The sequence below is a fragment of the Eutrigla gurnardus genome, assembly GCF_963514095.1.
Source record: "Eutrigla gurnardus genome assembly, chromosome: 16".
Lineage (NCBI taxonomy): Eukaryota > Metazoa > Chordata > Actinopteri > Perciformes > Triglidae > Eutrigla > Eutrigla gurnardus.
In genome coordinates this window covers 16,428,954-16,455,896 of record NC_139927.1, presented here as the reverse complement: position 1 = coordinate 16,455,896, position 26,943 = coordinate 16,428,954, and the positions used below count along the sequence as shown (strand labels likewise).

Below are 26,943 nucleotides of genomic sequence, written 5' to 3'. Positions count from 1 at the left end.
GGAAAATCATAAATATGATAGAGCCAGGAAGTAGCATGTAATCAAATAAAATCATCCCACACAGTGTTGCTTTTTTTTTTTTAATTGTTTATTTATCCTGGGAGATGTTATGATTTATATTACCTTATTTTAAGTTTGTTTGATTACTTTTGTTTTACTAAAAAGAATGCTCAATAAAATAAAATGCGCTTACCTGAGACGCAATAAATATATTTGTTTCTTAACAAAAATGTCAATTCCATAATGTTTTAGTGTCTTTTTTAGGGTTTTAAGCATATTTTGATCACACTTATATTGGCCAGGGCAACAGTGACATGATATTTTCATATCATTCCATGCCAAAAAAAAATACCAGACAGACTGCTTAGCTGCTGCTCTAAAGAGGTTAACTGAATATCAAATCAACTTTAAAAGGATCCTTGTAGCGCTACACTACTCTCATCCAGTACTTCCCCTCCAGATGTGTGTGTCTTCCAGACAGAGGCAGCTCGCACTGAGGACATGACCACACTTTATCTTCAGGCAGCAGTTACAGCAGTAAATATAGATGACCAGTGGAAGATTCGTGCATGTGGCTTTTACTCCAGCAGTTTAGCATGATTTCCTTACATCCATGACATAACAATACATTCAATATTAGGCGGTTTGTTTTTGATACAAGTGTGAGTTTATCTCAGACATGCAAGCGACTGTCTGAGCTAAAGATATGATGCCACTTTGACCTTAACTGGTAGTACCATATTTAAAATGCTACGCTAGCTTGTGCTAATTGGTTATTTTCATTATATATATACATTATTATATATTTACATATAAAAATATAGTATATATATATATATATATATATATATATATGTATATATACACATATGTATATATATAATATGTATGTATACATATACATATATATTATATATATACATATGTGTATATTGGCCTACCAATATGGGACGGACCATTAGAGTTGTGATTCAGTGAGATGTAGCATTGCAGTGGCCCACATATTCATGTTACCTCTTGTCTTGTTATGATGAGTGGGTTTATTTTGGGGACGATTCCATCCTGTTTAATTTGACTTGATTTGTTGTTTATGGAGACAGCAGAAACCAGAACAACCACTACTGGATGTCTGACTAATACAGGCAGTTACACCATGAAAACCCATCGGAGCTCTCTGAGTTGTGAGACCCGACAGAGGATTCGTTGCAACATGTGTGTTCTTATATTCTGACCCGCTAACACGTGAAACCACGTTGCTGTGTTTGAAATGCAACAGGCTATTTAATGCTGAACCAAACATGATTAAACCATAAATGGATAGTTTAGGTTTTGGGGGTACAGTTGGTCTTGCTTTTTCAGGGTCAGACCAATTTGTTTGTAGTTGGGTTTTTTACATTAAATTTCTGGTGTATACTTATATTTCAGGTTCCTACTAGAACATGCTTTAATGCTCTATTAACACTTCATTTTCCCATCAGGCTCTGAACTCTGAAACACACTGTTTAGCCTGCTGCCCCTCCTTCCCAAAAAGCCCAATTTGCTCTGATTTGTCATTGGTCAATCTCATAGTGTGTTTGTCAGAAATGTCCCGCCCCCTTACCATAACCAGATAACAGGAGTTGCTCTGTTGAGGAATAGTGATGAAAATTAATTGCAGCCACTTGTTCTTCAGCTCCTCTTCCTCTAGAAGTCCATACGAAGGGCATTTACGTTTCTCAACATGGAGACTCCACGCTCAGCTCCACTCTTACTAGCTTTGTTTGAGGGTGTGACAAACTAGCGGCTGGGCAGATAATATGCTAATTTGTTACTTGGTGACATCACCACTTCATGGAAGAAAAGATTCACATTTGCATTTGAATCAGTTCCGGAGCAGGAGAGTCACTTCTGTTGGTCATGGACTTTAGGCTTCGAGGCTGGCGATGTTTTATATGAACAAAAATGATTAACACACTAGAGAAGAAGTAGAAAAGCATATAGGTCCTCTTTAATCTGCAAACCGTATTCACGTATTGTATTCACACCTAGCTTGTTCTAAAACCTGCAGCGTTACCAGGTCTTTACAGCCTATATTTCATACAATCACTGACAGTGTCGCTGGCTAGCTAAGCAACATTCGTTAGCGAATGAAAAAACACGAATGACCAATCTGTGTACGAGAACATGGCTCAATTTGACTGTAAATGTATTTATAAAGATATTGTGGATGTGTCTTCTTTTTTTTTTTAGCCAAACAGCTGCAGCAGCTATGTCTTCCACTAACGATCTGGCCATGCTCAGCCTGGATTGGGTGGGGTGGTTCTATGGGCGGGACCTCTATGGGATATTTTGGCTTCATTTTTTTTTCGTGGAGGTGCTTAACTTTTGTATGTTGGAGGAAGTGGTCGCTTCCTTCATTTATGTATACAGTCTTTTTTTCTTTTCTTTTGTTCACCTTCTGAGCCAGTTAGATGACATTATCTAAACTGAAAAAAAGAATTGTTCAGCTTCTCTACAATAAAATCTTGTTCACAGTTTGCTGAGACAACCCTTCTTGTGGCAGGAAGGTCCAAGTGGGACATTGTCTATTTTAGATAAGATCATCATGACGAGCTGATTGAGGTCCTCGGCTCCCACATGGCCGCTGTTGTCTTTTTTAGTGTACAAACCTGGGAAATTGGAAATAGAATTAAACCAATCGGAGTGCGTTAGTGGCGGGGCGGGGAGGTCCAGCCCATCGATTTCCCTGAACTATCAGTTAGTGGCCTTCACGGCTGTGTTTCTGGCTTTGGTTCGCTCACTGTGGGAACGCCACATGGAGTTATTCCTGGGCACCGTGCCAGAAAAAGCCACTTGCCCGTCATCTAATGTTCAAGCTGCCAAAGTCCTCTGGACCAAACGGAAGGTTTAGAGTCCTTGATTGTGCCGTTTTCATGAATCTTAAACCTAAACCAAAATGTGCTTAAAATGCTTAATCAAATAACCAAATAATGCATGTAAAAAACGAAACTAAATAGCTGTAGTATGCATGCCAGGCCAGTAGGTGTAATAGATCCCATTTCCAGAGCATGTTAATAATCTGTCTCTGCAAACTGCCAGAACAGCCCTTAAACTTGCATTCTGTCTACTGGCCATTAGGGGGCGACTCCTCTCTCATTATATTGAAGTCAATGAGAAAATGACCCTTCATTTCACTTGATTTATTATCTCAATTAACATTGTGAACATGAGTCTATGTTCTCAATCTCTAGTTTCAAGTCTTCTTCAATACAACATGATGTTAATTTAGTAAATGATGGTCCATTTAGAGTCATTGACTTGAATGAAACAGCTGCGTTTGGTGTGAACACACCTTTAGCCTCAGACACGGGGGTGAAGTTACACTAAGCAGTAACCTGACCTCGTGTGGTCGACTGACGACCACGGTCAATAACAAGAGGTCATCCGACCGTGTTTTGGCTGAACGGTATTTTCACGACACATGAAGCTGATGTTTTGTCCCAGGATGTGAAGTTGACCCACTGACTTCGCAGTTTAAAAAATATTGTTTTAGTATCGCTGGGCCCGTCAGACTGAGTGTGAGGGAGCCAGGATGTGTTTCACCATAACTTGCTCATGCTTCAACAAGGCAGCTGACGGGCAGGTGAGATAGCTGTAAATCCAACAACAACAAATGACCCTGACCCAGGTATCTTTGTGCAGCTCTACATTTTCTATATATTTAACAAGAGAGTCGTCCTCTTGTTGCTGCTGGTTAATTCTTTACTTGTCAAGTAGGATCATAAATCATTCTTTGCAATAATGCAACAACCTCATATCGTCTTCATCCCTTTGAGGCAGCAAAACCCGTTGAAGATGATTCATGATATTAGAGGCGATTTTTGTATTGTGCTCGTTCATATTGTTATCTCAATAACAATATTCATGAATTGGTCAGCCCTGAGGTCAATACCAGTCTCAATTTTCATAACAAAGCTACAGGCAGGTTATCTTAGCACAAAGTGATTACAAGCTAGCCTGGCTTGTTTGTTTAATCTGTACAGAAACTGAAGTGAATAAAATGACAATTCACCATTTGCTGGGAGACTCCGGAAGTTGCCAAGAATTAGAGCATGTGAGTTCATGTAAATGCAGTCCCACATATGTCCATCAATTAAAAACATAAATAATTAAGTCTTGCATCACAGCAGCGGCAAAAGTGTCAACTACAGAATAAATCCTTACAGGACAACAGGGTAGTCACAACGTTTGGCAGCTAAATCACTGAGTGAAATTGAGTAAGAAAGTGTCTTATGGTCAATGAATTAAGATTTTCATCTGTAGAAGGAGGAATGTGCTTGCAGGACCTTCTCTGTGGAGAAACATGTTTTCCCCGTGTCTGCAGGGATCGCATATAGTTGTGAATTTGAGCATGAATAGTTGTCTGTCTCTACGTATCAGCCAGGCGCCAACCTCCGGTTCTGAAAAGTGAAGCCATTCTCTCTGCTGGCCATCAGGGGGCGACTCTATTGTAAACATGAGTTTATGGTCTCAATCTCTAGTTTCAAGTCTTCTTCAATCCAGCATGATGTTCATTTAGTACATTATGGTCCATTTAGAGTCAAATAGACCATAAAGCAGGGGATGGTTTAGGGCGGGGCTACATTGTGATTGACAGGTCGCTACCAATGCAGTTAGCTACTAAGATGACTTTAACACTTAACTGTAAAGTTGACCTTGAATTATGAAGCCGACTTTGTGAACAGCTTCACACCAGAATCCAGATGGATCCAGATCCAGTAAGGTTGCTGCTCGCGGTGCCAAAATATATGCTTAGTTCTGTTCGATGGTTGCAAAATTCAAGAAGGCGTGGCCTAAACGTTGAACTCAAGGCTTCAAAACCGTCGTCCACCAACCAATGGGTGACGTCACCATGACTATGTCCACTCCCTATGTACAGTCTATGTGTCAGTCCTGTAAGGCGACCCGTCCAGGCAGAACCTTCCTTTGCCCAATGTCAGCTGGGATCGGCTCCTGCCACTCCTGAATAGGATAAGCGGTTACAGATACTGAATGGATGTAATGTGAATTTTCTTGTTTCAAAAGTTCCATAGTCTTGCTTTAAGTTTTCTTTTGGAGGATTATTATGAAGCTTGAAGATCGAACTGTCTTCAACCTTTAAAGTAGCTTCACTTTCCCAGCAGCATCTCACCCAGAAATCGCACACCCTGTTATGAAAGTAGATGTTCACGTCTCTTATTGAATATCTGTATGGTCATTGGATTAAAATGTAATACGCCTGTTTCTGTATATCCAAAAAGACTGAATTCAGGAGCTCTAACAGCTGGCCTGCATGGGCAGCTTAAAGGTTGTATCAGCGATTCTGGACCGAAACATAAATGATCACATTCATCTGTTTTTACCTCACGATCCGCTAGCTGCCCGCCCCATAAGCAGGCCGTCAAAAAAACGCGTCTCTCTAGGCAGCCTAGGCTCCGAGATCGCACACAAAAACAAATGGTACTACCAACACCTCAAAAGCAAAATAAACAGTGTTCCAACCAATCACAGACAAGGGGTGGGTGGCACGTTCATGAAAATGCGCGTCCATGATCATTTTCAAAACACGGGAGGGAGGGGTTAGCTGGCTCTGTTTGTTTTGGATCTCGCAACGGAAGTGAGGGCAACCAGAATCGTTGATACAACCTTTAAGTTTAACATAATAATAATTATTAAAATTATGGATCGAATGGCTCCAATAAACCTTGACAAGTTTTGAGCGTACACAGGTTAATGTTTGACAGGCCGTTTGATCTTGGGTCTGTGTGTGTGCTCGGGCCTGAGTTTAGGTGAAGGTTGTCAAGAGATAAAGCCGAGAGCAGGTAAACATGCTGGAAGGAGAGCAGCACTTCAATGGCAGCAGGACGACCAATTGTTTGGCCCGTTGCACATGACATGCATCTGAGGGGAAGGCCTCCCTGCCGGACCCCTTATAGTCTGTGATGCCGATGTTGTTTAGAGGTTTAATCTCTGCCGCATCCATTGAACACACTCTCCTGGAGGTAATTAGGTTTGCAAAGAGAAACTCCGAGCTCATCATACATCACATGCACCATATGGAGCCGCATAACGGGAAGATCAGTCTGGCGTTTTTATGGGACCAATGCGTTATCTGGTTATGAAACAGTCTGGATGTAATACTGATCCTGTTATATGACCCACATAAGGAAACAGAGCCAAAGAAAACCACATTATTATTATTGCTCTGTATTAGGATCTAGTTTATATCCAACTTTTTGTTTTTTATAGACAAATACTTCCATATGTTTAAATGATTTGTATTAGTGAATGGGGGTGTGCTAGTTTACATTACTTTCAGTATTTTGTGTGTGGACGCCTCCAGCTCAGTATTTTGGCCGTTGCGCTCTTGGATTTTTTTACAACCAGTGAAGGAAGTGACCATATTTGGACTGTGGAAAAGTGACGGGTGAATCTGATGAACACAAGTGGCAGAGGAGCAACCTTACTGGATCTGGATCCATCTGGATTCTGGTGTGAAGTTAGTTTCATAATTCAAGGTCAACTTTACAGTTAAGTGTTAAAGTCATCTTTAGGGGTGAGTATTGGCAAGAACCTCGCGATACGATACGTATCACGATACTTCGGTCACGATACGATGTGTATCACGATGTGTATCACGATGTGTATCACGATGTGTATCACGATATTACGATATTGCGATATAAATAAAGATGAAAACACAAGTACCTGTATATGTACATCAGATGATATTGATCAGAGGACAAATTGAGTCAAAACTATTTCATTTAAAACAGCCTCTCCATTTTGAAAGTATATAAAGTACTGCATTCACAACGCTTCTAAACATGAATCTTTTTTTTTCTTTCAAATTGACCTTTGGAGTTGAAAAATCAATATTGTATTGGGCGGCAAAGTATCGCGATATATTGCCGTATCGATATTTTTACCTACCGCTAGTCATCTTAGTAGCTAACTGCATTGGCCACCTTTTGTCTGCAGTTCAGTACATTAGTACAGCGTTGATGCAGACAGCCAAGTAATTCTGGAGACACTGCGTAAAGACCCAATGAGAGCCGCATCCAAACTGTGGCCTAGAGCCATCTCTATACTGTGCACTTCAAAAGGGGGTGGCTGGAACGCTCCCCCAATCACCAACCAGCCCTGACACACCACCCCATTCCCTTTCCACAATTCCCATTTCACAGTTTTCATGTGGACTGGTTGTATCCATTGCAGAGAGAAGTCGCTCCATACATGCACATGTTTTCTCTCTCCATAAATGCCGTCCAGCTTTAGTGCTGTGTCATGTTTCACTTCCTGTGCTGCAAGGCCAGAAAACACATAAAGGGCATAACTTGGGACGCAAGCACAAAAAAAAGAAGGTGTTTCTCACCGCTTCTTCCCCCTTCAGAGCCTCCATTGGAGCAGCCCCAGCATAAATGGCTTCCAGCTGCTGTGAGCAGGACATGGAGTAGTGGTTGTGGTTCTATATGGTCCACGCATGCCTAGAAGTCTATCTGCGAACACCGCGAGGCCCTGATTAAGGTTATGACTAGTGTCTTTGTGATTGAACGGCAACAGCTGTAAAGTCATACTTTAACGGTACTGGCTGATGCAATGTGAGGCCACTTTAAGTCTACAGTTTGTCAAGTTGAGAATAGTAACAAGAATTTCCTCGGGTGCTTCCATGCTGAGAAAAAGTCAGGCTTCACCTGCAGGAATCTGTTTTATAACATCAGGGTTTCCTTTATTTACTTAGTCCAGGAGAAATGATTGCAGTCAAAGATGCTTAAAGCTTATCAGACCTGACAGATGTGGATGGGACAGAAGCCGTGGACCAGTGCCAGTAACGATTTTACCACCCTACACTGTAAAAGTCTTAAAGGGGAACGCTGTCAGTATTATATGAGGACATTTGTTCAATAAATACTGCTGTATATTGTGTGGCTCTTGGGATCTTTGTTTCTTTGTGCCTCTGGAATATTTTGTTTGTCTGTTTTTTGGAAGAGCCCTTCCTTTAAATAATGCGTGATTTAAAGGGCCAGTGTGGCGAGGCGGTTGCAGACTATACCTAACCATTCAATGCTACTTCATTGTTAACCTACTGTTTGTTGATGCCTGTGAGCTCGTTATTGGATATCCGGTCCATCCTTAATGCAGTTAATGCTTTGCCTTTGTTGTGACAATGACAATCGGGATCCGGAAGCAGAGACAGCTCACCTTAAAAGTTATGGGTTTCGAAATGTGTTTGCTACTTCGGCCAATGTAAGGAGCACTAATCCTATAGCAACTTTGGCTAAACTCAATAAATTGATCAACAGCTGAAATAATGGACATAATTCATAACTTCTTTTACACCTGCTGGAGATGAAACTATGTGAAAAAGAGGCACAGCAGCTACTGTGGTCTGCCTTTGTCTCTTCTTTACACGTTCACAAACATAATACTAAAATAATAAGCTCCACTGCACTGCGACTTGAACTTTCACGTTTGAACTGCTTCCAAGCACGTATGGATGAGGCACGTCAGAGTCCAGGTAACATTTTGTGTTAAAGCGTATTTTAGCAAATACACAGGAATTTATCAACTGTGGCCTTGAGAAAAGCACGTCGTCGATAATGTTTTTGTGAATGTGTGACGATTTGGCAGCTGTTGTGACAAATCACACCCGTACCCGTACTGCTGTCAGACTTATTATTTTAATTCTGCATAATGTTTGTTGTATTTCAATCTGAATGGCTGGTCTACTGTTTGAATGGCTGTTCTGTAACCTGGCTATACTTGTGTTGGACAAATGATTGCTCTCAATGATCTTGTGGCCTCTATCCACTGTAGTGCAACATTACTGCCAGTATTTCTCCTGCGTAAACATAGTTTTTCCGTTTTACATATCATCACCAAGTCTCCCTAACACAAGACCTTCGGCATTTCCACTTCTCCTAAATTCTTTTTCAATTCCCTGGACAATGCTTATGGGCTGAGACCAGATGGGAAACCTCCGGTTCTGAAAAGTGCCTTAAACTTGCATTCTCAGTGATGGCCATCAGAGGGCCTCTCCTCTCTGATTGCATGGAAGTCTATGAGAAAATGACTGTCTTGATTTATCATCTCAGTAAATATTGTAAACATGATGGTTTCAATATAGTTTCAAGTCTTGATGGTCCATTTAGAATCAAATAGACCATAAAGCCAAACACTGTATATAAGAAATGGACGTAGTCATCGTGATGTCACCCATTGGTTTGTTCAGCATTTTGACTGTGGCCAACTCTGACTTTTACATACTTTTTATAAGTTTATTGTGGTCAAATCAGAGCAAATTTGTTTATTTAGGGTTCATTCAGCTGTAGTAAACCAGCCGATGTGTGTCTTGCTCTTCACAGTGAATACAACTCAATGAAATTCACAGAGCATCTCTGATGATGTCATGGATTTGTTTGGTTTCCCGGCATATCTGGGACTTCACAACAAAGCAGCAATAGTGGTTATTTCAGCCATTATTGGTGAAATGTTGTCGGTATCGAGGCACGTCTGTGTCTACCCTGCATTGACCTGCATGTCAAAATGGCCAATACAAGAGTTTTTGTTGTTGCTTCTTTGGCTTTAAAAATGCTTGCTCTTCAGCCCCATTTCCAGACAACACAAAGAACAAATCCATTTTTGGCAAGTGATGCAAAAAAAAAGAAGTCAGTCATGGAGACGTTCCTTCTTATTACTGCAGCTCCCCTCAGGAGGGACATTAATAATGAGTCTCAGTAATGTGTCAAACATGTTCAGTGTAAAATAGACCCGCAGCTTGTAAACCCGTTAACCCCGCTGCTCGCTCGGTTCTGATTTTTCTTCTAGAAGGAGAGTGGGGGGTTTTATGAAACAAACACCTTTACTTTCCGCCATCTCTCTCTGGAGGAAAATATGCTCTGCCTTGTGGGAGTTCAGTACAGCACAGTCCACTTCCTGACTCCAGGTCAGTGGGTCTGAAACTCTGATTGTAATGTGAGCTGGCTGGTGAGGCTGCTACGTGGAGGTTCAGCCCAGTGCGCTGCTCCGTCATTACTTCTGCACGGATACGAATGTGTTTCCAGTACAGGATGGGCCAGATGTGTCCGTTGTCCTGCAGGTAACACCGTAGATGGTCACTGATCCCGTACATCACTATAAAAGCTGCAGTTTGACAGAGGTAATCCCTTTGCTGTTTGGAGATTTCAGACATTTGTCATGTTATGTAATTTATTGTTTTTGGGGGGGGGGGCTACTTGGAAAGTCAAGCTGTCCAATGCAGTATGTGATGTGTTCAACTTGGAGTGGCCGTCAAGTTGGAAACAAGTTAAAATGGACGACAGATCTCTTGTTGTGTTGTATGATGTCAGAATAGGAACGCAACAAAAAAGGTGGTAATTTTTTATAGAATACCGTGTTAGCAAAAGTAGCATTTAACTAGCTAATATTAGAACACCACTGATCAACCTTAGCAACATTAGCGTGTTAGCAGAAGTAGCATGTTAACAGTTTAACAGCATTCATACGCTAATATCCTCTCTGTGACGTAGGGCTGGGCGATATGGACCAAAAATCATATCTCAATATTTTTTCAGGGGAAACTCAAATTAACATGTGCCAAATGTAACACAGGCACTTTTATTAAACAGGCTATACAACATGTACTTGCTTTTTAAATAACAATACATAATAATATTAAATTAAAATGTTCCTTAAACTTTGACCTTCTCCTTTCTTGGCCATTTGATGAGCTGACTGCTGGCTATGTTCAACTCAAACATTGAAAACCCAATTTTTAGAGGAAAAATCCAAGCACCTGAATATTTGACAGATGGTTTAAGGGTGCACACAAGGGTAAATGGCCTCATTTATATAGCGCTTTTCTCCAATGCGCTTTACAGTAATGACTGACATTCACCCATTCACTCACCGACGGCAGAGTCAACAGCCAGCTCGTCAGGAGCAATTAGGGTGAGGTGTCTTGCTCAGGGAGCACTCAGCCGGGGATCGAACCGGCAATCTTGCGGTTGCCAGCCAAATGCTCTACCTCCTGAGCTAAACCCCCCTCTTGTGTGCACACAAGGGTGCGCACAATTTCCAGATTGCAGATTCCAGATCCAGTCCAGATTGTTTGATGACTGAACACGAACAGCCTCAGAGGGGTATTCCACCAAACTCGCTAATTAAGGCGGCGCTTACCTAGATAAGCCTGGTTAGAACTAACGCCAACTTCCACTTGCGGCTAAACCCGTTCCATTAACGCATTTCAGCCGCGCCTTGTTGAGGCTAATTCAAGCCAGGTTAAAGTTGTCTTGTGTTACGCCGTTCACGGGATATGAAGCCAGACCAGAACCGTGAACCGTCGAATCATCGAGAAAATGGCAGGAAAGACCAGAGCAAAAATTATTGATGGAACTGTACGAGGAGTACAAACCCATCATAACCAAAAAAGGGAATACTGTAGTGATAAATAAAAATCGCGAGGCTGCTTGGGCAAGAATTGCCGAGCGATTTAATACGGAAGTACCGTTAAGAGTAACATGTTCTAATATAACACTGACAACAATTTCTCTAACGTGAGGATAGTATAGAGGTAACGTGCCGGCTTTGCACGCGGTCGGCCAGGGTTCAACTCCCGACTGTGGGAGTTAGAGAAACTTATTTCTTTGGCCTGAACTCTCTCTCTTTTTTTTAGATAGGCCTAGTAAATGCATCTATATTGACCAACTCATTTATCTCAACAATTCAATGAACACATTCAATGAACCTATTAATGAACTCACCTGAAATGAATTTATGTGGCTGACAATTGCATGCAGCAATGCCTTTGTCATTGGGATCTATAACATGCTATTAATAATAACATATTTATGCCTATCATGTTTTTGCAAGTTATATTTGGGTTCTGGGGAAATTGTATGACATATTTATCATAGTTAAGGTAAAATGTTGGTCTAATTCTCTGATCTAAAGACAATTATACAGGCAAAAAAAAAAACACACATGAGATGTCCTCGCTGGGATGTGAACCTGAGATGCCCACGTTCGGGGACAGGTGCATCACCACTCACCCAACAGGGGGCTTTAGGTAATGATATGGCCAGTCGGTCTTAAACAAAATAAACGATTTATTCATATTTTTTTAATTGCAAGCATGTATTTTTAGATGCTTGATGAAAATATAGTCTGTTTGTACTTCATATATGTAATTTTGGTAATTTTTGGTCTTTCACGTGACGAAATCACGAGGACTAGGCTTGGCGGAACCTTCTGCTGGTACAGTTGTTTCCGACAGACGGACTTCTCTGAAACCCCCGCTAAAGTAAGCCTGATGGTTAGCCTGCCCCGGGGCAGGCTAGTTTAGTCGGATAAATTCCCATGGTTACTTAGCGGAGAGTGCCTCAAGTCACGTTGTTGGAACGCTTGCTAAAGGTAGCGAGGCTTATCGAAATTAGCCCGGCTTTGCGCTTAGCGAGTTTGATGGAATACCCCTCTGGACACGTAATTTAATTGCTGTTACAATGTGATGACTGAGGACGTCCTCAGGTCCTGAGTGTAGTGGAAATTAAAATACCATTAAAATAATAATAACATTAAAATACAACATTTTAAGTGTCAAGAGATTTAGTCTTGAGTTTTTCTTTTGTATAGATTCTGGGTGTTTCCACCAGATATAGAAGATGTTCGTCGACTGCATCCGAGACCATTTAGTTTGATCCGCACAGTGAGTATGGATCAGGGAACTCACCTCAATGCTTCTTGGATTCATTAGATAAAAATGTGCCAGTGGGTCAAGAAGAAAGAAGATGAATCACTACAGATAGCATGCCTCTGCTTCTACATAATATTTAATCTCTATATTGAGTTAAACACTTATCTCTTACGTAACCTGGCCTGTTAAATCAATCAATCTCTCTGGCAAACGGGCAGTTAATCTGACTTTGTTGTTACACTAAATAGATTTTAACTTAATTAAAGGTTGTATCTAGGGGTGGGTAAAAATATCGATTCAGCAATGCATTGCGATTCTTTTCCCCGCAATTCAATATCGATTCAGCAATCTTCTGAATCGATTCAAGCCCCTGGCCAGTGGGGGCGCTGTGACCGACACCCTCGTGTGATTCGCGCTGTACGGACGGGGGCCGCACTAGACCAAACCATTACAATATGGCGACCGGAGTGAGTACACACCGGCCGTGGAAGCGCCGCGAATAGGCGCGTAGCGGAGCCCGCTTCCTTTCGGCGCCCCTGTTAAGCTATGGTGTCGTTCACACCAGACACGGAGCGCCGCGAATAGGCGCGGCCGTCCCGCGCCGTGAAGCGATCGTTCCGGCGTCTGCTCTATTTTTTGCGCGTCCCGCGAGCGAACGCGTCAGTTCTGGCAGTAAATCACACAGTAGCTGTGACCCAATTCAGGGTCTGCAGCCACAGCTAAAGAAACACGAGACAATCTGGCCAATTTTCAAAATAAAAGCAATTTTCAAAATAAAATACCGCGATTGACAAATGCGATCATAGTTGTGTATCTCAACTCGCACTGGGAAACAGGAAGAGAAAATACATTTAATAAATGAGTGAAGAGTAGATAAACAAATATGTGCATTTCAACGGTATATCTGCACTACTACTGTCTACTACCATAGCTTCCGCGGCGGTTACATGCACTGTAGTTCAGTGTTTAAGTAGTGTCCTGTTTTATCATGCTATGAGTTATACCACGGCTGTTCATAAGGCATGAAACTAAATAAATTATTTGAAAAAATGATCTGGTACTCTTACTTGTGTATTTCTACTTGAAACTGAATCGATATCAAAGCATTTCAATCAATATTGAATCGAATCGATATTGAATCGAATCGTGACCCAACGAATCGAAATCGAATCGAATCGTGAGATTCTAAACAATACCCAGCCCTAGTTGTATCAGCGATTCTGGTTGCCCTCACTTCCGTTGCGAGATCCAAAACAAACAGAGCCAGCTAGCCCCTCCCTCCCGTGTTTTGAAAATGATCATGGACGCGCATTTTCATGAACGTGCCACCCACCCCTGAGGGGTATTCCACCAAACTCGCTAATTAAGGCGGCGCTTACCTGGTTAAGCCTGGTTAGAACTAACGCCAACTTCCACTTGCGGCTAAACCCGTTCCATTAACGCATTTCAGCCGCGCCTTGTTGAGGCTAATTCAAGCCAGGTTAACGTTGTCGTGTGTTACGCCGTTCACGGGATATGAAGCCAGACTAGAACCGTGAATGTCGAATCATCGAGAAAATGGCAGAAAAGACCAGAGCAAAAATTATTGATGGAACTGTATGAGGAGTACAAACCCATCATAACCAAAAAAGGGAACACTGTAGTGATAAATAAAAATCGCGAGGCTGCTTGGGCAAGAATTGCCGAGCGATTAAATACGGAAGTACCGTTAAGAGTAACATGTTCTAATATAATACTGACAATAACTTCACCAACGTGAGGATAGTGTAGAGGTAAAGTGCCGGCTTCGTACGCGGTCGGCCACGGTTCAATTCCCGACTGTGGAAGTTTGTGAAACTTCTTTCTTTGGCCGGAACTCTCTCTTTCTCTCTTTTTTTATAAATAGGCCTAGTAAATGCATCTACATTGACCAACACATTTATCTCAACAATTCAATGAACACATTCAATGAACCTATTAATGAACTCACCTGAAAGGAATTTATGTGGCTGAAAATTGCATGCAGCAATGCCTTTGTCATTGGGATCTATAACATGCTATTAATAATAACATCTTTATGCCTATCATGTTTTTGCAAGTTATATTTGGGTTCTGGGGAAATTGTATGACATATTTATCATAGTTAAGGTAAAATGTTGGTCTAATTCTCTGATCTAAAGACAATTATACAGGCAAAAAAACAAAAAAAACACATATATGAGATGTCCTCGCCAGGATGTGAACCTGGGATGCCTACATTCGGGGGCAGGTGCATCACCGCTCACCCAACCTGGGGCTTTAGATAATGATATGGCCAGTCGGTCTTAAACAAAATAAACGATTTATTCATATTTTTTTAATTGCAAGCATGTATTTTTAGATGCTTGATGAAAATATAGTCTGTTTGTACTTCATATATGTAATTTTGGTAATTTTTGGTCTTTCACGTGACGAAATCACGAGGACTAGGCTTGGCGGAACCTTCTGCTGGTACAGTTGTTTCCGACAGACGGACTTCTCTGAAACCCCCGCTAAAGTAAGCCTGATGGTTAGCCTGCCCCGGGGCAGGCTAGTTTAGTCGGATAAATTCCCATGGTTACTTAGCGGAGAGTGCCTCAAGTCACGTTGTTGGAACGCTTGCTAAAGGTAGCGAGGCTTATCGAAATTAGCCCGGCTTTGCGCTTAGCGAGTTTGATGGAATACCCCTCTGGACACGTAATTTAATTGCTGTTACAATGTGATGACTGAGGACGTCCTCAGGTCCTGAGTGTAGTGGAAATTAAAATACCATTAAAATAATAATAACATTAAAATACAACATTTTAAGTGTCAAGAGATTTAGTCTTGAGTTTTTCTTTTGTATAGATTCTGGGTGTTTCCACCAGATATAGAAGATGTTCGTCGACTGCATCCGAGACCATTTAGTTTGATCCGCACAGTGAGTATGGATCAGGGAACTCACCTCAATGCTTCTTGGATTCATTAGATAAAAATGTGCCAGTGGGTCAAGAAGAAAGAAGATGAATCACTACAGATAGCATGCCTCTGCTTCTACATAATATTTAATCTCTATATTGAGTTAAACACTTATCTCTTACGTAACCTGGCCTGTTAAATCAATCAATCTCTCTGGCAAACGGGCAGTTAATCTGACTTTGTTGTTACACTAAATAGATTTTAACTTAATTAAAGGTTGTATCTAGGGGTGGGTAAAAATATCGATTCAGCAATGCATTGCGATTCTTTTCCCCGCAATTCAATATCGATTCAGCAATCTTCTGAATCGATTCAAGCCCCTGGCCAGTGGGGGCGCTGTGACCGACACCCTCGTGTGATTCGCGCTGTACGGACGGGGGCCGCACTAGACCAAACCATTACAATATGGCGACCGGAGTGAGTACACACCGGCCGCGGTCGGCCAGGGTTCAACTCCCGACTGTGGGAGTTAGAGAAACTTATTTCTTTGGCCTGAACTCTCTCTCTTTTTTTTAGATAGGCCTAGTAAATGCATCTATATTGACCAACTCATTTATCTCAACAATTCAATGAACACATTCAATGAACCTATTAATGAACTCACCTGAAAGGAATTTATGTGGCTGAAAATTGCATGCAGCAATGCCTTTGTCATTGGGATCTATAACATGCTATTAATAATAACATCTTTATGCCTATCATGTTTTTGCAAGTTATATTTGGGTTCTGGGGAAATTGTATGACATATTTATCATAGTTAAGGTAAAATGTTGGTCTAATTCTCTGATCTAAAGACAATTATACAGGCAAAAAAACAAAAAAAACACATATATGAGATGTCCTCGCCAGGATGTGAACCTGGGATGCCTACATTCGGGGGCAGGTGCATCACCGCTCACCCAACCTGGGGCTTTAGATAATGATATGGCCAGTCGGTCTTAAACAAAATAAACGATTTATTCATATTTTTTTAATTGCAAGCATGTATTTTTAGATGCTTGATGAAAATATAGTCTGTTTGTACTTCATATATGTAATTTTGGTAATTTTTGGTCTTTCACGTGACGAAATCACGAGGACTAGGCTTGGCGGAACCTTCTGCTGGTACAGTTGTTTCCGACAGACGGACTTCTCTGAAACCCCCGCTAAAGTAAGCCTGATGGTTAGCCTGCCCCGGGGCAGGCTAGTTTAGTCGGATAAATTCCCATGGTTACTTAGCGGAGAGTGCCTTGCGTTGATGGAACACAACTCTCGCTAAAGGTAGCGAGGCTTATCGAAATTAGCCCGGCTTTGCGCTTAGCGAGTTCGATGGAATACCCCTCTTGTCTGTGATTGGTTGGAACACTGTTTATTTTGCTTTTGAGGTGTTGGTAGTACCATTTGTTTTTGTGTGCGATCCCGGAGCCTAGGCTGCCTACAGAGACGCGTGTTTTTGACGGCCTGCTTATGGGGCGGGCAGCTAGCGGATCGTGAGGTAAAAACAGATGAATGTGATCGTTTATGTTTCGGCCCAGAATTGCTGATACAACCTTTAAGATAAAAAAAAAACATTTGTTTTAAATTATTTTAAAACAAAAAGAAAGAGGGAAGCCGAGGGCTAGTGAGCGTCAAGGCCACGGTCCAGGATGAAACATGGAAAATTCAAGATTACATCGAAAAAATGGCCCAGAAGGATGAACTGCTAAGTGAATGTCTGAGGCAGCAGAACCCTGATGAGAGTGCGGAAGAGGAGGAGCAGACAACCTGGAGGGACAAGCCCCTACATGGCATGTACCACCGTCAGATAGAGGAAGTGGCTGATATCAAGAAATCCTACCAGTGGCTGGAAAATGCAGGACTGACAGACAGCACAGAGGCACTAATCATGGCAGCATAAGAACAGGCCATACGCACAAGAGCCATAGAGGCCAGGATCTACCAGAGCAGATCAGACCCAAGGTGCAGGCTGTGCAAAGAAGCCCCCTGAGACACTCCAGCACATAGTAGCAGGGTGCAAGATGCTAGCTGGATCAGCGTACATGGAGAGGCATAACCAAGTGGCTGGGATAGTACACAGGAACATCTGCAACCAGTATGGAATAGAAGTACCCAAATCCCAATGGGCCATACCACAGAAGGTGACTGAGAACAACAGGGCCAAGGTTCTGTGGGACTTCAGCTTCCAGACTGACAAGCAGCTCCTGGCTAACCAACCGGACATAGTGGTGGTGGACAAAGAGCAGAAGACAGTGGTGGTGATAGATGTGGCGATCCCAGCTGACGCCAACATCAGGAAGAAGGAACACGAGAAAATTGACAAGTACCAAGGGTTGAAAGAGCAGCTGGAACAGATGTGGAAGGTCAAGGCTAGCGTGGTCCCCGTGGTAGTGGGGGCACTCGGGGCAGTAACCCCCAAACTGGGAGAGTGGCTCCAACAGATCCCAGGAATAACATCTGAAGCCTCAGTCCAGAAGAGTGCTGTCCTAGGAACAGCAATTGGCAAAAAAAAACAAAACATAGAATGTCTGTAATTTAAATGTAACTACCCCACTTCAGCTAACACGCAGTTTTGTGGTCCATTTAGCCTGATTAAACCGGCTAACTGAGCTTAACCAACAAACATGCTACAACTAACAACAACTGGTCACTACCAAAACTTTGTGGGTAAAACTACAGAATTTCAGTCCCGGGTGTGTGAGTAGTAAAAAACAAACAGCTGTTTGGGTGACACGTACCAAAAGGATGTTGCATACTCCCTACAGCATACCCTGCTTTATGGTCTATTTGACTCTTCCATTAATAATATGGCTACATCCTGTTAAAACACCCAGACAGAAATGATGAAGCCCAGCTGTTCAATGTTAATGTGCTGGTGATACACAGTGACATCTGGTCCGGTTTCTGCTTTGTTTGTTGTTGCTGTTTTTTTGGCAATGAGAGCGGTTGATTTATTGACACCTTTTCCTCCTCAATTTGTGTTAATCTTCTATTGCGACAGCAACATTTTAAAGTGGTCTCTGTTGTGGAACCAGATTTTCGGTCTGAGCATGTTCAGTCAACTGATTCCTAGAATGTGCTACAGGGACAAGTTGTTTATTTGACCAAGCCAGGAAAATGGTCTGTCACATCACTGCAATAGCGGCCAAGTATGCATGTCCATTAGCTGTTTCCATTAGCTTTGGTTAATAGATAACTCCTCAACCAGCGGCTTAAGTGCAGGCTTTCTTTTATTCACAAATTGAAGTCATCAGGGATCCATGAAGGCCCTTCTGTGGTTTACACACGTGGTCTAATATGAAGTTCCCTACCAGTGGTTTCCAACTTTTGTGAGTCAAAAAATAATGAATTAACAGTTTAAATAGTTTGCTAAATGTAATGGATTAACAGATGATGAACCGTTGAGACAAGTCAGGCTTTGCCCTTGAATCCGCTTTGTTTGGTTTCAAGAGGCAGAGATTTGGCATTTTTCACGGCTGTCTGTTCAGTCATTGAGGGGTGACCGGGTTCAGAGCAGAAGGGTTTCCAGCAAGGAGTCTGAAACAATGCAGACAGATGATTTAGGACTACTCTCCCTGGTCTGTCAGTGTCCAAGCGCGGCCTGCGGCTAACGGTGGATGTCACTGGGACAGAGGGAATCCTGATATTACATTTTTTAATCTAGAATTCCTCTTTGTCTGAAGCATAAATGCTTTTAAATCGAGAGAGCCAGCAGATGAAACCTCAACAACAATTTCCTGTTGTCCTTGAGGGATTCTTTGCCTTTCTTCTTCACTGACATTTATTACATTATGTTGCTTTAAGCGGGCTGATATCCCCACAAATATGAGACCAGGCAGAGTGGACCCCATTGAATTTGGGGCATCAAATCTGACTGCAGCATCTGGAATCGGCCCTAAGAAGCTTTGACTGTCCGTTGGCTCACACAGGGAAACCAGAGCAGGGCACTGAGTCAGAGAACGGTAACTAAATATAGGTTACATGTCAGTATTTATAAATGTGGAAATATAAATATGGACAGATTTTGATGGAGAGATACTGCTGCTCTGTATCCAGTAAACATCCATTGATCTTGTTAGTTTTGGTTTAACTCACTCAAGGATAGAGAGTAAGCAAGTTTGGCAAACTTTTTTCAGCATCTGTACATTGTATAAAACCCATATCAATGAATAAGTAAAGAAGACCCCAAAATGCCCAAAATAATGTAAAAAAAATCAGACTCTTCCTTGTGTTGGCCTGATTTGCATCTACAAACAGATTCTGTATAAAATGGTACCTAAGACAAATTGTGTTACCTTTTGAATTTCTTTGGCCCGATGCTCATGTCGGTCAATTGGTTTGTCTGCCAATTTTGGGTTGGACTGAAATATTAAATGGATTGCTATGAAATTTTTGTACAGACATTCAAGGTCCCCAGATGATGTACCCCAATGTGATAAGCTGACTTTTCCTCTAGCGCCACCAGCAGCCTGACACTGAGACACGGAGGTTTACTTTACTACACTTTTCAGAGCCGGAGGTTGCTGCTTGATAACAGTTGAAACTAAAATGGGGAACACTGACAAACATGCTCCTGTACCGTTTCATGTCCTCTATCTAATGGGCTAACCTGAGAGTTTAAGAAACTCTGACCACATGGTGTGAGATGAGGATTCAGGGAGAATAAAGACCCAGCAGTGAAAGCAGTAATTACCCTGAAACTTGACCCGGTGGTGTCCCATTACTCAGGTTAAAAACAGGTAACAAAAACACTCAAACTCCAGCTGCCTCTATATTTTCCCACAAGTTTCCTCTGGCTTCGTTTCAGAATTGAGAAAAACAACTTTGTGTCACATGTGCTCGTTTTTAACCCTCCCGTTGCTGTTACAGTATCTAGTTTAGATGTGTGATTTCATTGGAGACCTAATAGTGCTCCAGGCAGTCGCTCCTGCCAAAACATGTCTCTCACTCCCGGCTTCCCCATCCTCCTTTCAGTCTAAGGACATTGCACATGGTCTTGCACAATTGGTGTGCTTCGTCAGGGTTGTTGCTTGTTTTTCCACTCCCCATCTTGCTGTTAATTTCAAGTATATGAGCTGGAAAAAATATATCTAAAAGCTTGATATTAACAAAGTGTTTCTAAACATTTCAAGACATTTATTGTTCCCAACATGTCGGCAGAATGGTGAAAAATAAATATAACAAAGTATATAAAATGTCTACTTTCCTCAAGAAGCATCAGTATACTTGAAGTATGTTACTGATTAGTTAACTTGTTATTTTGGATCTACACATTTTTTACTCCGTGTATTTTAGTTGAATTTAAATCATAGAATCGCACAATTTGAAGTGTATTTAATGTGCTTTTATGTGCTAAAATGGAAGAACTTCAAATATACTCAGTACACTTAAGTACATGTATGTGTATATACTAATATGCATGCTTGATTTACATAAAAATGTACTAAGTTACTTGGTTATATAAAAGCAATATAACATTAAAATATTCCACTTAAGCTAAATTTTACAACATTAAAGACAAAGCTGACATAAGTACACTTTAGTTAATTACTCAGAACTTAAAGTATATTTCCCATAATTCATATATAAAATATCTAATATAAAATATCCATCTACCGCTTATCACGTATTCAGGGTCGCGGGGGGGCTGGAGCCGATCCCAGCTGTCATTGGGCGAAGGCAGGGTACACCCTGGACAGGACACCAGTCTATCACAGGGCCGACATGTGGAGACAGACAACCATTCACTCTCACATTCACACCTACGGGACATTTAGAGTCACCAATGAACCTATCCCCATCCTGCATGTCTTTGGACTGTGGGAGGAAGCCGTAGAACCCGGAGAGAACCCACGCTTACATGGGGAGAACATGCAAACTCCACACAGAAGGAACCCGCGCCCGACCCGGGAATCGAACCCGGGACCCTCTTGCTGTGAGGCGAGAGTGCTATCCACTACACCACCGTGCAGCCCATAATATAAAATAACGGTGTCTGTACTATATTTAGAATTTTCATAAAGTGTCTTATTATGGAAAAATAGTTAAAAGTGAGTTGGTACATTTTCAATATATTTCCAGATAGTACTTTCTTGTATTTTGTTGATATTATACTGGAAATGTAAATATATAAGGCATGTCTGCTCATTTGCCCTAGAGTAAATAAAAACAACCCTTTGATAAGATCTTGACCTTGATAAGAACCCTATTTTACTCAGTGATGAATCTGTCAAAGCCCTGCTGTACTGTTGCTATCGCTATCCTAGGATTTCCTATCTGCTGTAAGTGTGTCCTACGTTTCTGAACATATATTAGTTAGAAGTCTGCTGCAGCATGTGACTGTGGTATTTAACCTTACACTCACAGAAGACTGCTGACCAAGCATTGAGCAACAGTTTCCTCTGGTTGCCCTGATGGTCAGAGTTTGCACATTTTTAAGGGCTTAAAATGGCCTCTGCCTGAGGAAATCCAATCTAGTCTCACAGTGATTAAAAGAAGTTCTGAGCGATTTTATGCAAACCTGAATCTAAGGGTTGGCATTATGACAACATGAATGGGTTCCATAGTCATTTAGATTCAATCTATTCATAGAAAGGAGGAACTTAAAAAACAATGTAAAAACCAGCAGATATCCTGATTTTAAGTCCCAAGTATATCGGTCGAGCTCCAAAAACACTTATTTCCCATGAAATATGGTTGAAAAGGTAAACATCCATGTATTTCAAAGTCCACACCTTAATTTGTAACTGAGTGTAATGTCCAAGCACAGGCTGAGATAACCCCCATGACATCATCAGGGTTTTCACAATTATTTCCAGATGGCCATTTACCTCAAGTTTGGCATTTGGCCATAGTCATCTTGGATTTTGACTTTGGCCATCTTGGAATTTTTGCAACCAGTGAAAGAAAGTGAGCATATTCAGACTATGGAGGACACCAAAGCAGCAACCTTACTGGATCTGGATCCATCTGGATTCTGGTGTGAAGCTGTTCACAAAGTTAGCTTCATAATTCAAGGTCAACTTTACAGCCAAGTGCTAAAGCCTTCTTAGTATTGAACTGCATTGGTAGCAACCTGTCAATCACAAAATAGCCCCGCCCCAAAGCATCCTCTGCTTTATGGTCTATTTGACTCTAAATGGACCATAATTTACTAAATGAACATCATGCTGGATTGAAGAAGACTTGAAACTAGAGATTGAGACCATAAACTCATGTTTACAATGTTTACTGAGATAATAAATCAAGTCATTTTCTCATTGACTAACATACAATCGTACTTCTTTTTTGAAAGTCACCCCCTGATGGCCAGTAGGGAGAATGCAAGTATAAGGCACTTAAGGGTTGGCTTCACTTCTCAGTACTGAAGGTTTCCTCCTGGTTGCGGGATAACCAGCCTGAATGTGCTGAGGAAGTTAAGTGAGATGTTACAGTATGCTCTACCCAGGAGATAGATCATTTCTCCATGGTATCTATGGTTATATACATATACTGTATATACTGTATATTTATACACAGAGTTGAGACCACGCCTAAGTCTTTTTCTGATCACTACTTCCTGTCCACTCTGTCACTCCCGTGTCCTGTCAACATGTGTTCCTGCTGTTGCCGGTCTTGGTCGTTGCACTCCCTCTTACCGAACATGTTTCTTCAAGGTCACGAAAGAAATGGATGCAAATGCAAACAATGTGCAGAATGAGTAATGAACAAGCTCTTAAAAAGGGGGAAACTGTGTGTGTGAGAGAGTTTTCTATTATTGCATTACAAGGTTTTGTTTTGTGGTCGGGATCTGTTGGTTTGATATTAAATGACAGCGTCTTCCTGGTGACGCTTTCTGTTTTTGCTGCGTAACGATGATCACTTCTCATTCTCTCCTGCTTTCTCTTCTCGTATTTCCTGCAGCATGGGTGGGCTCCCTCTCCATGGGGATGATCTTCTTCTGCTCTCCCATCGTCAGCGTCTTCACCGACATCCTGGGCTGCAGAGTTACGGCGGTGGGCGGCGCCGCCGTCGGCCTGGTCGGCCTGCTGGCGAGCTCCTTCGTCACGTAAGGAAGAGAATAAGCCGTCCAGTTCAACGTGACGGCATGTCGTCACTGCATGCACAACGTGATACCTTCTCCAACAAGGGTTACGTAACATGTTAGGATTATAAACATAATCGTGACTCAGGATATTATCATCAAAATATGCTTAAAACTCTTAAATCTTTCTTAAACATATTGGAGTCACTTAATAAAATATGTTTAGTGTGTCATACATGACACACTTCTTTTTTAATGTTTTTTAATGACGATGCAGAGTTACCATGTGACACCAACGTCATTATACTACTGGCTCACTAGTCTCGTTAAAAGCGGAAACAAAACGTGACAAATCAAAAAAAAAAATGTTTTGAGGCGCAACATTAAGATTAAAAATTCACGCTAGTAATTAGTTCTGAATGAATACAGCTTTTAAAAAAACGTTCCGATGAGATCAGTCTGAACCCGAATACGACCATCAGGTACAATGTTTTGGAAAGTGTTAGACTTTTGTCCGTTAAGCGGTTCAACCACAGCGAACTACATCAAACTGCAAATTCAACTCGGTGGTGAAGGTCCAGATGAGAACAGGACGGTGCTTCCAAGTGGTTTCAAAGTCCTGTGTGGTAAATAAATCTTAACAGTGAAATCACATGACTTAGAAATGTTGCACCTTGCTCCGTCCACTGCATGCCATGTGAAGTGTGTGTGTGTGTGTCTGTGTGTGTGTGAAATCCTCTTGATAAGCGGTGATTCAATCATTTTATTGGTTATTTATTGCACTTGTGATGAAGCGACGGTTGTAAGCTCGCCACTGTGTCTGGATCAAACATTTCTGTGAGCTTGCGTGCGTTTGTGTGAGCGTTTTCCACATGGGGACGTATCGAATTCCAGGAAATGATTAACAACGCAGTGCTAAGTGCAGAGCCTCTTACACCACAGAGTCTTGATGAAAGCTAAAAGGAGCTAGCTAGCTGTCTGTCGCTCAGCAGCAAACAAAGCAGACAGAGTTCGAGACTAGCCGGTGAACAAAGTGGAGCATTCAGCAGCTTGAAGGGCCAGATAGTCAACACGAGTCTCAATGAATCATCATGTTGCTCCGTGTGTCTGTGGATTTGCAAATTAGCCACTGTTGTCACTACGAGTTTGCCACGTCAACGTGAAAAAGGCGATTATGTGTCAACATAACAACTCCAAGGAAGTTATTGCAGGTTTAAGAAACACATGTCCAAATGTAAGGAGAGGCTAAAGGTGAATTCACACCAGATGCAAAGTGATTTTTTAAAAATTGCATACACAGTCGATGCAAAAACACAATTCTGTGAAGCGAAAGTAAATTTGTTTTTATTTCTGTGAGCCTTATGAGCACATTTCTTGTGATTCTTTGTGGAGAAACGTATCTGAGCCAACAAGTCGACGTAGAGCTTCTGTGATCGAGGGCAGTACGTCAAGACTCCATGAGAACACGTGACCAGATGATAAGCAGTCGTTGGTTCAAGTTTGTGACTATTAACCGGTTTATAACTACTCTTATCTGGAAAAATGTCATGATCGACAGAATATAAAACACTTTGACACGTTTGCTACACGCTGCCAAACCATGATCCCCTGAACGTCTTCAGTTGGCAGCATAGTTAAAGTTTTATTTCCTGTTAAATAATAATGTGTGCAGCCTTTGAAAGGGGCAAAAAAACAAGGAAAACTGTAAATAAAACATTTACTTGCTTAATCCCGTTGATGGAGCCAAAACACTGCATAATGAGTGGTATACAAACAGCTCACACCTTGACCTTTCAACTTACAACTTGAGAAGACTGCTTCTTCATTCCTGCAGATTCCTGGAAACACATTAATGAGTCTTGCTGTCCGCCCTCACAGGTCCCTGACCCCCCTGTATTTCACCTATGGCATTGTGTTTGCCTGCGGCTGCTCCTTCGCCTACCAGCCCAGCCTGGTGATCCTGGGCCACTACTTCAAGAAGCGCCTGGGTCTGGTGAACGGCATTGTGACGGCTGGCAGCAGCATCTTCACCATCACCTTGCCCTTCGTGTTGTCAGGCCTGCTGGATAAAGTGGGCCTCCAGAACACCATGCGCGTCCTCTGCATCCTCATGTTTGTGCTGATGCTGGCCGGCTTCACCTACAGGCCCCTGCTGCCAGTCAAAGCTGGCAACACCCGCACCGGCGGCCGGTGCCCACCCTTGAGCCAGATCTTCAACATCAATATCTGGAAGTCGTTGGGATATCGCATTTGGGCCTTCGGCATCCCCGCAGCCCTCTATGGCTACTTTGTGCCTTATGTCCACCTGGTGAGTTTGTGTTTTCTACATGCTTTTTTATTCATCTGGTCTCTCAGTCAAAAATTGATTTATTTGACCTTCACGCGCACCGTGTGTGGGCGTTGTTTGTGTTGCTGGGTATCAAGGGTCAGTCTGATGATGAACAACAGCACATGAATGGCAACAGAGAAATTCCTTGCTGTGATTTCCCAGTATCCCAATCCCATGTTTTGGATGTGTTCGTTGGCAAGATGGAGGAAAGAGGGTGAGGTCAACGAGGGAGCTTCAACAACACACATATCAAAACACATGCTAGCAATGTGAGATTTATTAATGTGGGAGGTGAGAGGAGCCCCGGCCTGAAAGGGTGGCGGCCCAGTCTTATGGGAATGACGAGCAGGAGCTTCAGAGAGGCCAAGCTGAAACAAATTCCCATCTTTTATAAAAGGAATACTGTTTGTGCTGTTTGCAAAGGTGCATGCATTGTGTAATGGTGACGCCTACGGTTTCTCATTATTTTCTAAAGCCTGGCGCCAATACAAATGAGGCGTACAGGTTTATTGTTGCTGAAAGTTGGCAAGATGAATATTTGACCGCTTGATGGCTTTAGGCCGTTTGACTTTACCTGTAAAACAATACCTCACCAGGCATTTCTTCCTGCACACATTTTTAAAATGTTTGTTTTCTGAATGGAGTCTGGTTGATGGGTGCTATGCTATGCTAACAGTGTAGCTGCTCCATCAACACTCCAAATAAGGTCATCTAGACATAAATACAGCAGTGACCTTGTTGTTTGGACCATAGACTCTGCTTCTACACATAGTCTGGTCTGGTCTCTGGACTAATGTGAGGTTCTATATTGTAGAGCTCTGGAAGACCGGTTATTTCCAATTCACCAATGAACACCAACTCTGAATAAGTGCCTCATACAACCCCACTTGAAAGCACCTGAACTGTCAGCAGGATGTATTCATCACAGCTGTCGAACACAGATGTACTTAA

General features: G+C 42.0%; 1 protein-coding gene across 1 annotated transcript in view; it reads left to right on the top strand.

Moving 5' to 3' along the window:
• The window catches only part of slc16a10 (solute carrier family 16 member 10), a 41,680-nt gene that overhangs the window by 3,076 nt on the left and 11,661 nt on the right, over positions 1 to 26,943 (top strand). Inside the window, exons 2-3 of the mRNA XM_084030653.1 lie at positions 23,543 to 23,687; positions 25,542 to 25,971. Coding sequence (XP_083886779.1) covers positions 23,543 to 23,687; positions 25,542 to 25,971 — 575 coding nt within the window. The remainder of the gene's footprint in view (positions 1 to 23,542; positions 23,688 to 25,541; positions 25,972 to 26,943) is intronic.